Source organism: Mustela erminea, chromosome 9 (assembly GCF_009829155.1).
Source record: "Mustela erminea isolate mMusErm1 chromosome 9, mMusErm1.Pri, whole genome shotgun sequence".
NCBI lineage: Eukaryota > Metazoa > Chordata > Mammalia > Carnivora > Mustelidae > Mustela > Mustela erminea.
In genome coordinates, this window is record NC_045622.1 from 73,966,968 (window position 1) to 73,981,437 (window position 14,470).

At 35.2% G+C, this 14,470-nt stretch overlaps 1 protein-coding gene across 3 annotated transcripts in view; it reads left to right on the forward strand.

Moving 5' to 3' along the window:
* The window catches only part of PRMT3 (protein arginine methyltransferase 3), a 130,679-nt gene that overhangs the window by 76,479 nt on the left and 39,730 nt on the right, over positions 1-14,470 (forward strand). For all 3 annotated transcript variants that reach the window (XM_032356360.1, XM_032356359.1, XM_032356361.1), the window contains 2 exons: positions 10,841-11,028; positions 12,997-13,083. In XM_032356360.1, the coding sequence (XP_032212251.1) occupies positions 10,841-11,028; positions 12,997-13,083 (275 nt within the window). The remainder of the gene's footprint in view (positions 1-10,840; positions 11,029-12,996; positions 13,084-14,470) is intronic.

The window sequence follows — 14,470 nt, forward strand, 5'->3', positions numbered from 1 at the left end:
ACTAGTTGTGTTCAGGAACCATAGTGTTTTACATTCAGCTAACCTATAGATAAAGAGGAAAACTAAGAAAATGATATGCTGTGGACAGGGAGATGGTTAAATACCTAATGGGTATAAGGAGGGGCACCTGTCATGAGCACAGGGTATTGTACGTAAGTGACAAATCATGAAATTCTATAACTGAAGTTAATATTGCGTTGTATGTTAGCTAGCTGGGGTTTAAATTAAAAATTGGGGGGAAAGAACGATGTGCTATGACCTATGCGTATTTTTACAACTAGAATTAAGACAAAAATAAATGTATGTTTTAGGATGATTACATAGAATGTATATATTTTATACCCTAACAGTGTCAAATACTACATTTTACAAAAATTGGAAAAAGAATGCAGGAAGCAGGTGGGAAGAAGCGTATATACTTGAGTTGCATTATATTTAATAGCAAGAATTCATGGAATCTCATTTAAAGCTGACAAATCAAGTAATAGAATTGTAAGCACATTTAGCACTGCAGAGTTAATATTAAAATAGTAATATTGATTACAGTCTAGTGGTAAGAATTGTGGTGAGAGACTCTATCTATATCAATTGTAGTGGTGATTACATGACTGTATGTGTTTATCAAATCACGTACAATAATACAGCAAAAAGGCCGAAAAGAGCAAGTTTTTCTTTTTTTTAAAGATTTTTTATTTATTTATTTGACAGACAGAGATCACAAGTAGGCAGAGAGGCAGGCAGAGAGAGAGGAGGAAGCATTCTCCCCGTGGAGCAGAGAGCCCGATGTGGGGCTCGATCCCAGGACCCTGGGATCTTTACCTGAGCTGAAGGCAGAGGCTTTAACCCACTGAGCCACCGAGGTGCCCCAACAACAAGTTTTATTATTGCATATAAGTTATACCGTAATAATAGTGACATTTAAAAAACATGAAGTGCCATTTCCCACCTTGAAGTCAGTTGGACTATGATATGGTTTGATTTCTACTAAGCTGTGTATTAACTCTGTGCCCACTTCTGTATTCACTGTTAGTATCATCAATACATCTATCTTTTGAATTTAAAAAAAATATGAAAAAAGGGAAGGGAGGAATAAAGAAATATACTAATTTCATCATTGTTCATGATAGGAGATTAATAGTGTTGAAAATAGAGAACTGAAAGTATTCTGTAATGTAATTACAAAGTTAGCTATGAAAACAAAAACACCGACTTCTTAAAACGTTTTTTTTTTAAGATTTTTATTTATTTATTTGTCAGAGAGAGAGAGAGCGAGCACAGGCAGACAGAGTGGCAGGCAAAGTCAGAGGGAGAAGCAGGCTCCCTGCAGAGCAAGGAGCCCAATGTGGGACTCGATCCCAGGACGGTGGGATCATGACCTGAGCCAAAGGCAGCTGCTTAACCAACTGAGCCACCCAGGCATCCCCACAAACTTCTTAAATGTAAGAACTAATCCTTGGGAAAAAGATCATGTAGTGAACTACTTAAAAAAAAAAAAAGAAAAATTACTTAAAAAAAAAAAAAAGAAAAATTACAGATACAGAAAAGATAATATAAAATGGTAAAGGATGATCCAAAAAAATGTTTGTCATATCCATAAATGTAAACAGGTTAAACTCACCTATTCAGAGAAAAAAAAAATCAGTTTGGATCACCAAAAAAAAAAAAAAGCCATAATTCTCTATACTTTATAGAGGCATATCTAAAACAAAATTATTTGGAAAAGTTTAAAGGATGAAAAAGGATAGGCAAATCCCCTCATTATGCAAGTAGCAGTCATGGTGTTATTGGATACCAGACAAAAGGGAATTGGAGCAAAATGTTGTATAATCAATCATATGAGTAGGGCTTAGAGCTAAGACATAAAATCATGCCCGTATTCATAGATAGTCAAAAGGTTTTTGATAAAATACAATTTATATTCTTGATATTTTTAAATGAGAAAATATGAATAGTGAGATATCAATAATAAATATAATATATAAATATAAATTAAAATATAAGTATAATAAATTAAATATAAATGTAATAAATATCAGTAATAGCTTATATGATAAAGTATACTTATCTCAACTGAAAATCTGTATCATGGTTAATGGGGAAATACTAAACACATTTCCTCTATAATTAAAACAGGATTTAAATGGCTACTATTACACCATTATTTAATATTTTACCAGCAGTAGTAGTCAGCACAGTTAGAAAAGAGAACATAGAAGATAAATCACAAAGGAGATAAGGGGCTTCTGGGTGGCTCTGGATGAAGCCTCTGCCTTAGGCTCAGGTCATGATCTCAGGATCCTGGGATTGAGTCCTGCACAGGGCTCTCTACTCAGCAGGGAGCCTGCTTCCCAGCCCCCCTCCCCGCCCCCACCGCCTGCCTATCTGCCTATTTGTGATCTCTCTGTGTGTCAAAAAAATAAATAAAATCTTTAAAAAAAAAAAAAAAGAAAAGTAGATAAAACTAATTTTTTTGTAGATTTTGTGATTCAGACCTAGGCACTTCACGTGAATCAACTGAAAAATGATAACAAATAATAAAATAGTGTAGTACATTATTGAGCTACAAAATAACGTAACTAGAAATAAAACTTATATGCAAACAGCTTTACTACTAAAACACAGAAGAAAGATAAATAATTTTAAAGATAGACCATGTTAGATAGACTATGTTCTTATAAAAAGATAATCAGTGCCATAAGGATATTGATTTTCCCAAAATTAATTTAAAATTTAGTGTAATCCAAAAACATAGACATTTGTTGAAGATAGATGATAAGTACATGAAAGTTAATTATGCTCTTTTATTTTTGTGTGCATTTAATACTTTTGTAGGATAAATTTTATAAAATTATAACATAATTCCAACAAACAGTTTTGGTGTTTTTAATTAGGATTTTTAAATTTTTTGGTAGTAATGTAAAGGAAAACTGAGATAGAAGGGTGTCCGTGTGGGGGAGCAGGGGACAGAAAGGCTAGTGGTACCAAATTTAAAACATATTACAGAACCTCAATAATTAAAACAATATTCTTGAATGGACAGATAAATTGAACAGAATTGAGAATTCTGGTATAAACCAAATAATATATGGCATCTCATATAATTTACTATCTATAGTAAATTATATGAGAGAGTTAGGTAGCCCTCTGTGTTAAAATATAAAAACAACAACAACAAGGGCGCCTGGGTGGCTCAGTTGTTAAGCCTCTGTCTTGGCCTCAGGTCATGGTCTCAGGGTCCTGAGATTGAGCCCTGAGTTGCCCCGTGTCAATGCTCCCTGCTCAGCAGGAAGTCTGTTTTTCCCTCTTCATTTGCTGCTCCCTCTGCTTGTGTGTGTTTGCTCTCTCTCTCTTTCTCTCTCTCTCTCTCTCTCTCGGTCAAATAAATAAATAAATAAAATATTTTTTAAAAAGAAAACACAATAAATTATAAAGTAAAAAATGCACACAGTGTAAATATTACATGAGTCAAGGTTAAATGCAGAAAAAGTAAAAATACTAGGAGACATAGGTGTATTTCTTTATAAACTTGGGAAGTGTGACTTTCTATACAAGAACTTAGATTCAGATGCCTTTATTAGAAGAAAGATTGATATATTTGATTATATAAATAAATTTCTAAATCAGCATATGCCATATGCAAAGTCACATGAGAAAGTGCAGACTGAAAAACTTTTCAATTCCTGTCACTAACAAAAAGCTAATTTCCTTAATATCCTACAAGTAAGACCACAAACCCAATAGAATATTGGGCAGAGAATTGAATGGCAGCTCACAGAAAAGGAATACAGATGACTCTTAAAAATGTGCTCAGTCTCTGTCCTCTTAAGAAAAATGTCCAATCTGAAGACTCTTATTCAAGGTTACACTGAATATTCCTACTCCTGTGTTTTTCTTGACGTTGCGGCTTTGACATTAAGGTCTGTGGTGCATTTCAAATTAATTTTGTGTGCGGTATGAGGTAAGGATAGATGTTAATATTTTCCAGCACTTTTTGTTGAAATGATTATCCTTTTTGATACATTGTGTGGCATCTTTGTTGAAAATTAATTGGCCATATATGTTTGGGTATGTTTTTGTATTCTGTTCCTTTGATCTGTAAGTCTCTTTTTTCATCAGTACCATACTGTCTTAATTACTGTAATTTGCTTTGGCAGTTTGGTCTGTGTGTGTGGATATACATGTATGTGGTTTTTTAAAATTATAGAATCTTACCAGTTTTGAATCTATATCAGTCTATCAATTTTTAAAAGATTGCTAGAATTAAGATAGGATTGGCTTGAATGAATAGATCAACTTGAGAATAATTAGCATCTTAACAATGTATGAAGTCTTCTAAACCATGAACATAATATATCCTTTCATTTTTTAAAGCCTTTAATTTCTCTTGGCACTATTTTGTAACTTGCAATGTAGAGATCTTGTACATCTTCTGTTAAGTTTATTCTTTATTAAAAATTATATTTATTTGAGAGAGAGTGTGTGTGTTATGTGTGCATGAGTGGGGGAATGGGGGCCTGGGAGAATTTTTTTTTTTTTTTTAAGATTTTATTTATTTATCGGGGGGGGGGGGGGGGGAGAGCGAGCACAGGCAGACAGAATGGCAGGCAGAGGCAGAGGGAGAAGCAGGCTCCCTGCTCAGCAAGGAGGCCGATGTGGGACTCGATCCCAGGATGCTGGGATCATGACCTGAGCCGAAGGCAGCTGCTTAACCAACTGAGCCACCCAGGCGTCCCGGCCTGGGAGAATCTTCAGCTGACTCTGCACTGAGCATGGAGCTCTTTGCAGGGCTCAGTCTCACCATGCTTAAATCATGACTTGTGCTGAAATCAAGAGTCGGACACTCAACCAACTGAGCCACCTAGGCACCCCTGTTAAGTTTATTCTTAAGTATTTAATTTTTTGGTCATTTTTACAAGTAGAAAGTTTTAAATTTCATTTTTCAGTTGATTACTGCTGTTATAAAAATACAATTGATTTTTGTTTATTAACCTTTTATCTTGTGACCTTGCTAAGTTTACCTGATAGTTCTAGGAGTTGTTTTATGAATTCCTTAGGCTCTTCTATGTGACCAGTCATGTTGTTTGCAAATAGAGACAGTTTTTTACTTCTACCATTCCATACTTCCTTCCTTTAATTTGGGGGACAAGAGGTGCTATAACTCTTTGAATAAAATAGGAAACAAGTTCATTGAGCTATAAATAAATAAATGAATAATCTGAAAATTTGTTTAAGAATGGGATGTTTACCTAGTTTTTGAGAACCTCCCCACAAAATAACTGCTAATTCCAAAAGAGTAAATTTCAGCTTTGAAGCCTAGCAGTGTCCGCCTTCATCACGTAATCAGGGTTGACATTCTCAGGAATGGGTCAGATTAAAATTGTGGTCAGATAGGGGCACATAGAAATGATTCATTTCTTTGAAACATCCTTAGAACTGGTAATAGTTTTGTAAGATTGTAATTGTTGCATAGAAAATTTAGGAGCTCATGAAGGGAGATATCTTCTTCTACATTACTAGAAAAGAATGTTGTTTGTATTGTCTTTCATTACAAGCAAAATGAAAAGTTTTTCTCCCTCACAAAACTAGGCTCACATTTTGTCTGGAGTTCTTCAGAATATACATCTTTGAGTTGTAATTATCAAGGTTATGAAGTTGAGGACTGCGCCCAATACAATGCACAATTACCAAGGCAGTCAGTTCCTAACTTACAGTTTTCTGATCTTGACAGGCCATTATAATTTCTGGGGCCTTTTGTTAAAAATATGGATGTTCAGGCTCCACATCAGATCCTTTTGAACCAAAATGTAGGGGGAGAGTCCTATTTTAAGAACGTGTTCATTTGGATCTCAGTGTCCTGGTATCAAGCCCCTGATCAGGCTCTCTGCTCAGCAGAGGGCCTGCTCCCCCAACCCCACCTCTGCCTACCTCTCTGTCTACGTGTGATCTCTTTCTGTCAAATAAATAAATAAATAAAATCTTAAAAAAAAAAAAAAGAATTCATTTGTTTGTTCTTTTAAGAATTTATTTAAAATATGCATTTACTTTTGTATCACTCGAGGTTACGGTTGGAAGAAATAGAAATCTACCTTGGCTATTCAGCAGAGCAGGACTTTATTAAAAGGATAGTTAGGGGGGCACCTGGGTAGCTCAGTGGGTTGAAGCCTCTGCCTTCAGCTCGGGTCGTGTTCCCAGGGTCCTGGGATAGAGCCCGACATCCAGCTCTCTGCTCAGCGGGGAGCCTGCTTCCTCCTCTTCTCTCTCTGCCTGCCTCTCTGCCTACTTGTGATCTCTGTCTGTCAAATAAATAAGTGAAATCTTAAAAAAAAAAAAAAAAAAGGATAGTTAGGGTAGGTTTTTAGGTTCTTGTGAGAACTAGAAAACCAGACTGGAAGTCTATGCAGCCAGGAATAATGTTTAAAGTTATGTTACAGGACCTCATAGAAGTGATTCCACTATCCTAATATTGGGCACTAGCTGACATATGACATTGCTGATCTTAACAACAGCAGGCATTGCTGCCTCTGAGAAGTACCCAGAACTTTAGATGCTTATCATTGGTGGACGTAGGTCATATGTGTATGCCTAACTTACAAGGGAGTGAGCTAAAGGAAGCTTCTGTCATTTTCAGCCTCCATAGAGGAGGCCGGCCCTGCCTTGTTAATATAGAGAATTTCACAAATGGTTCAGAAGGGGGCAGCAAAATAGAGTGGCAGATACAAGGAAGTCTATGCTTCACCAGTACTTCTGTCTCTCTCCACAGTTCTGCAATGGAATTTGCACTGGAAACCTGATAGATGTTATGAAGTCCCCCTTTGCTTCTATGCCTTCCTTGATATTCTTTATGTAGAAAGCTGAATTGTACAGCTTACTCAGTGCTCCCTCATTTCTACCTGGTTGCTTTCCTTTTTAGTTTTTCTTTTTGCACCATGATCTCCTTCCCTAACTCAGCTGGAATAAGTAAGGCTGAATGTTTCCATTTCCTCACTTTGCCCTGACGTTTTATTAATCTCCAATCCTTCTCAACCCCTTTCACCCTCCTCTTTCTCCGTTAACAAGTGCCTATTTACCTGGAGGGAATGGGGCTCCTCTTTCTCCTTCTTCCATTTGAAAAGCATAAAATGTTGCATCATGCATAATGGAAAGCATATAGACTTTGTGGGTAGACCTTATGTTGAATCCCTGCTTTGTCAGATAACTAGTTATCTAGTTAGCTGATTAAGACTGGTAATTGGGCAAGTTATTTTACTTTCAGTTTTCTTATCTGTAAAATGAGGATTATAATCTAGCTTTATAGAATCAGAATCATTAAATGAGATGCTTGAAATGAAATGATTGCTCAAAATGGTTAATTCCTCTCCTGAGTTACATCTGGTATACTATAGATTTATAGTGAAATGAGCTATAGCTAGTAAAATGAGATTAGTGTTAGGTTTATACTTTATATAAGTTTTAAAATTAATTTAAGTATCATGCTATTAAGACTTGACTTTCACACAGTTTATCTCAGTGTAATCAGTCACTGCTCATCGTTCATAGTGCTTGGAGGTTTCCTTTAGTATTTCCATAATTCACTGTCTACTTTCTCATCTTCAGATCTGTGTTTTTCACATTTGTTATTTTTGTTTTGTTCAGGGATATTGTAGTAGCATCATTTTTCACTGTTTTTCAGTATATAATTTTTCAGTGTATATTGCAGCTAGCTTAGCTGGGCCTAGTCACTATTTATAAGTTAATGATGGGAAAATATTTCCAATTTCCAAATAAGGATTTTTTGAAGATATCTTTATTATATAAATTGGAAATTGGTTTTTAAGCTTATTCAGCTTCAGAATGTTTGCTGGTTTAGTAGCTTAGTAGTATACTTCCCTTTATACATATCAATCATTTTGTCTTTGACTATTTAAAATCCTTCTCCATATTGTTGACATGTGTTGTGAAAAGAATAGTTTATTTTGACTTATTATCTCCTTTTATTCTAAACCTTTTTACTCTCTGGTTATTTATATACATGCAGTGATGCCATGCTTATAGGAATTATTTCTTTATGCATCTCAGTCTTACCCTTTAGTGTCCCAAAGTTTGTGAGGCATTTCTAGGGGATAAAGGATTTCCCATCTTTATCTATTCACCATGTGAGCTGTTCTAGTGACAAATGAATTCTGGGCAGTGAATCGAGAAGGACACAGATGTCAAAGCCATGAATTTATAAATGGTCTGTTAAGAGGGTGCTTTGTCCAATCAGCGCTTTGTTAATTTCACCTACAAAAAGGAATAATTATTCAATTATGCTTCTATCTGACAAAAATCAAATGACAAATGTGTCAGAATGTGAAAGTAAAGGGTTAGTCAGGATTCTGGCAGGTGGCCCAAAATTTTAGCCAGCTGTGAGGAGGTGGATATGGAACTAAACTGACCTATAATACTGATTACAGGTCCTTTATGAATATTCATCCTTCTTAGTAACAAAGATAAAAAATAATTTCCTTTCCAAATGCTAACAAATAAACCATGATTTTCTGTATCTTTGTGAAATGTAATTACTTGAAAAATATACCTCAACCCTAGAAAAAGTATAAAGTCAGATTCCTCTTGTTTGTTTCTACTTAATACCAAGCTATTTGCATTTTTTCCTTATGAAAACGTTATCCATATTTCTTGCTAATATTACTAATATAGCACAGAGCTTGATACAGAGCCAGAGGTCAGCAAACTTTTTCTACAAAGGCCAGACAATAAATATTTTCAGCTTTGTAAGCCCTCCTGTCTCTGTTCCAAATACTCGGCTTTGCCTCTAGAACACGGTGTAGCCATAGATCATAGGTAAATAAATGAGGGGTGGCGATGTTCCAGTTAAACTGTTTATAGAAACAAGCAGGGGCTGAATTTGACCCATGGGCCATTGTTTGCCACCCCTTGATATAAGGACTAATGATATTTTAAATTTTTCACAAAGATTTTTAATAATACCTGAAATAGAAGAACTAATTTGAATGTCTGTGTACTACATGACTCGGAAGGATACCCAGTTTCCCCTAGACCATAGTGTGAATGGCATTCCCTAGAAGTAGCACAATATGGTGGCTCTGATAATGACCTCCCTCATCCATTTCTCCCTTGTCCATATCAGGGGTGTCCATATCTGGCCTGCTGCCTGTTTTTGTAGATAAAGTTTTATTGGAACATAGCCAAGCCCGTTTATTTATTTATTGTCTGTGGCTGGTTTCACAGTTCTAGCAGCAAAGATAAATAGTTTCAACGAAGACCGTAGTGCCTACAAAACCTGAAATAGTTACTTTACAGAAAATGTTTGCTGATCCCTGGTCTGTACCCTAACTATATTCGTCTTTAAGGATGGAGTTACAGGGAAAAATGTGTGAAACTTGTATGATTGTCATATTAAGTCCAACAAAAGATAGCTGGAAGTTGCCAAGTATCCAAAGTTACTTTAGAATTCTGTTTCTGCTTCAGTGTTTCTCACCAAAGGATCTGGTTTAAGAAACTAATAAATATGTGGGGTGCCTGGGTGGCTTAGCCATTCAGTGTTTGCCTTTGCCTTGGGTAATGATCCGGGGGTCCTAGGATTGAGCCCTGCATCCGCTCCCTGCTCAGCGGGAAGCCTACTTCTCCCTCTCCCACTCCCCATGCTTATGTTCCGTTTCTCACTGTCTCTATGTTAAATAAATAAACAAACAAACTAACTAACTAAACATGGTTTCCCTTAGCTAATGCTCTTCCTGGCTCAGCATAGTCAGCAACAAATCAGATACCTTGAAGATTTTGTATTAGTCAGGAATTTAAACAGGAAACCTAACCATGTGGGTGGAAGAGGAGGACAGTAGAAGTAACTCAACAGTCCATGGTAGCCCAGTACCCAGTGCTGTAGCCCAGTGCACTGATCACATCTGCCTCACATGCCCCTTAGGCAGGACTTGAGAAAGTTCTTATCATGACATAGCACCAAGTATTTTTTCTGGGTGTCTCACACATCAGGCTTGAAAGGAACAATTGCTTTGATGCCTGCAGATCTTATCATGGGCTTTATTATGGGGGCGCCTGGGTAGCTCAGTGGGTTGAGCCGCTGCCTTCGGCTCAGGTCATGATCTCAGGGTCCTGGGATTGAGTCCCGCATCGGGCTCTCTGCTCTGCAGGGAGCCTGCTTCCTCCTCTCCCTCTCTCTGCCTGCCTGTCTGCCTGCTTGTGATCTCTGTCTGTCAAATAAATAAATAAAATTTAAAAAAAAATTGTGACCCCATATGCACGCTGCTCACTCTGCCTAGAACACTCCCTCCCTGCTCCTAATTCATGTGGTCTTCAGTTCTTATATACTGTCCTGTACCTCTGCTATAGCCATATCTGAATTAGCTCTTTTTGCTGTGAGCTCCCTCAGTATCTTCTACCTCCCCTTTCTTACTATTTATTACATCATCAATAATTGCCCCTTTTTAAATGATTTGTCTCTTTCTACATGTTTCAGAGTAATGTATAAAGATTTAGTATCTTTGTAAAGTTAGCATATTGTAAGTTTAATATTAACAAATATGCTCATTTCTGGTTTATTTGATTATGTTCTCTTATTTTAATATTGTAATAAGAACCTATCATTGAAATCCTTATTTTAGTCTTGCCATCACCATAATGGAAATCTTTTTTTTTAAAGGGCTACAAGATGGAACTTGGTTATTTTCCCTGGTCTATATCTGTGTTATTCCCCCACAACTAGTAATCAGCTGCTAATAATTCATACTGATGATTTGGGGATTTATATTTAGCCTTTGAAAAAAGGTATATTTTGCCACAAAGGGAGATAATGATAAATTGTTGGGAATTTCATCTGTTACAGTCTACCCTGATATTTGCACCATCAGCCTTGTGGCAGTAAGTGATATGAATAAACATGCCGATAGAATTGCTTTTTGGGATAATGTGTATGGCTTCAACATGTCCTGTATGAAGAAAGCAGTTATTCCAGAAGCTGTTGTGGAAGTTTTAGATCCAAAGACTCTTATTTCAGATGCTTGTAGTATTAAGGTAGGTGTTTTTACCAATTTTATTTTAACAGAATTGCCATTTTTATCAGTTTTCATTTATGAGTTCAATATTTGAAATTAACATATTGATATTATATATGGGCTTTCAAAACAGTGGCTATCCTTCCTATATTAACCGGTCTAATGTACCTTGAGGTTACAGTATTTACCAGTTGACTATATCATCCATTGGAATCACTTACCTTTTTGTATATCACAGTTCCTTACTCTGAGGGCTTTGAAGGTGAAAAGTCCTGCTGTATTATCATTTATGCTTCATCACCACCTCCATGGCCTTATTCTAGTTTCTCATTTACAGTGAGATTATTCATTCATATCATATGTTCTATACAGTTTAACATCTCATGTTTAAATCTCTTCCAGCCTTTCAGATTAGTAATTACACTGAATTTGCCTATGAAGCTGAAGCCCTACTCTGTTCAGATTTCTCAGTTAATTCCTTTTGTGTTTTAAAATCTTACCGTTCATCATGTTACTCTTTAGTTTTATTGTTAATTTTGCTGTGTCAAATTTACATAGGTTAAATAATAACTTTGCAGTGAAAAGTCATTGCTTTTCTTAAAAAATCCTTAATTTGTCTGTTTTAATTAGATAAATATAGTTTGTTCAGTTTTAGGTTCAGAGCATTGCCTGATATTTGTAGTCACACTTTCATAGCATCAATAATTGTTCTCTGCATAGAATGGATATTCAATAAATATTTGTTAATTTTCTTCATAGATAAAATATTTAAAGTTGGCATATAATAAACTTAAAAAGTTTCTCAACAAGAGCAAGCTGATTAAAATTGCATTTAGCTTTTAAGAAAAAACTGTAACCTAGTTAATGATTATAGTACTGTTGAATCCTGTGGTACACTGATAATAAGAGATTTATTTGCATTCCTTGATTCTGGGTAGGAGTGTACAGTTTCAGCCAACTCAGCCTCAAGGCTCTGCAGAAGAGGAGGGTAGTGGGGGGAGGGTATTTTTCTCTATAGTGCTCTCTTTGTTTAATGCCCAAAACTTCTATGAATAAATAGTTGAAATAGAAGATTTTAGACTAATAACAAAGATGTTCAAAAAGTACACATACTCTTTCTCTTTTTTTTAAACATTAATAAGTATTTATTTACTTGTTTGTTTGGGTAAATATATTTTGTTCCATGTTCCACAATGCTCTATAAATAAAACTCAACCACACTGTAACTTCTTTAAAATTTTCTCAAGCTATTTAGAAGAGGGTAATGGCTCAAGTACATAGTCCTATGAATTGTGTATGCTGTGTCATAATCTACTCATGGCAAGTCAGGCCTTCATGACCTCCTTGCTCTCCAAAGTAAAATGAAGAAGAAATTGAACCAGAAATTGTTTTCCTGAGTTGAATCTTCTTCCTTGGCTTGGCTCTTTGATTTTATCTGTTACGGTTTTTCCTAATATCTTACAAAGTTTTCTTCAAGTGCAGTTACAAAAAGGAATTCTAAAATACCTTATCCTTCTCATTAGCCTTTGTTTTCAAGTTGGCATTTCCTATAAAAATGTTGACTCTTATCATGTATAATTTATAGCAAATGTGTACCACTAATGGTATACAAAATTATTTTAGTTGGAAAACAAGAAAAGAATTTTGTTTGAAGATGTTTTAGTGTATCTCGGAAAAACTCTAGCACATCAGAGCCATGATTTGATATGTAGTGTTCTTACAAGAAGTTTAAGTAAAAAAATACTCATTTGGTTTATACAAAAATTAAACGATAGTGCTAGTAGCCTTTAAATTTGAAAACAACCCCAGAAAAAAAAAAGAGGGGGAAAAAAAACCAACCCCAGAAGTGAGGTTTGAATGATTAAACTTTGCAAACCATTGGTTTACAGTAATCCTTTTTGCATAAAGAAATATTTATCTGTTTGATTTTGGGTTTGTTTTCACTGTTTTTACTAAATTCTTCCTTCCACTCTTTCTTAATGGGTAGCAAATAGATTGCCATACAACGTCTGTCTCAGCTTTGGAGTTTTCTTCAGATTTTACCCTGCAAATTACAAAGACATCCATGTGCACGGTAAGCGGTTTCATCTCCTTTCACAAATCTCACTAGCAGTGCAGTTGATGGGCAGGCTAATGAATTAATTACCGGACCTGTGATGAATGAAAAAGACTATTGCCTTCGACAGTCTATCTTTGCCTTTGTTAGGCTATTGAACAGATCTGTTTTGATGGGTCAGTAGACTTCAAAAAAGTTAGTTTAGTTGAGAGGAGAAAGTACTAGGACACCATGTTTGCAATGATTTTTCTTTATAAAGTCTTCCTTATTGCCTCTCATGTAACTGATTGAGAGTACTAGTCTTTATCTTCATAGATAAGTTCATGTCCTTTACCTCCTGATAACTCTTAATACTCAATATAGATGGAAGTAAAATATGTTCATTTGGTATAATATTTTATATTCCTCTGTAAAATATAAGAAAGAAATGATGATTTACCTTTCTTTAAAGAAGCATCCTGGTGTAATTGGTCATTAGAAAAGTTTATCTGGATTCCCATTTGGTTCTGGCACTCACTAGTTCCTTACTTTGCTCAAGTTACCTAGGTAATCTATACCTCAGACTAATCAACTGCTTTAAGAGAAATAGTAATAGGGGCGCCTGGGTGGCTCAGTGGGTTAAAGCCTCTGCCTTCAGCTCAGGTCATGATCCCAGGGTCCTGGGATCGAGCCCCACATTGGGCTCTCTGCTCAGCGGAGAGCCTGCTTCCTCCTCTCTCTCTCTGCCTGCCTCTCTGCCTACTTGTGATCTCTGTCAATAAATAAATAAAATCTTTAAAAAAAAAAAAAAAGAGAAAGAGTAATAATTTCTATCTTGTAGACTAGTTATACAGATTAATGAATTAATATATGTGGAAGCACCTACAAAGTAGCCAGAAATGTTAGATTATTAAAATATATTAATTTTTTTCTTAAATATTTTCTAAATGTTTATTAATACTAAGATAACAATATTTTTTACCAGGAGACTCAGAATGTTAATAAAATGTGGGCCTTTACTTGAGAAAGTATGAATTTACGTAAGTGGTATTGATACAAATATTTATATTAAAAATTAATTGTATAGTTTTTGAAATACTAATTGTATCTTCAAAATTAAAATTTTACTGAAAACTATATAATCCATAACTGTGTGAAACAGATTATAGTCATGTTGACTTTGACTCTTGAACCTGACTTTTTAAAAGATAAACATACAAAAGATTTTATGACTTCTTAAAAATTGTCTGTCCATTTTGATCTAATACTATTTTAAATCAAGTGAGTGTAATGGTGTGCTTTGATGTTTTGAAGAATTCTTTTCATAGAAATTGTTTTTACAGTTTTTACAAAGTAGCTATCTAGATCCCAGATTTTTTATTTTATTTGGGGATACCCAATATATTTGTTTATCTGATAAAAACAA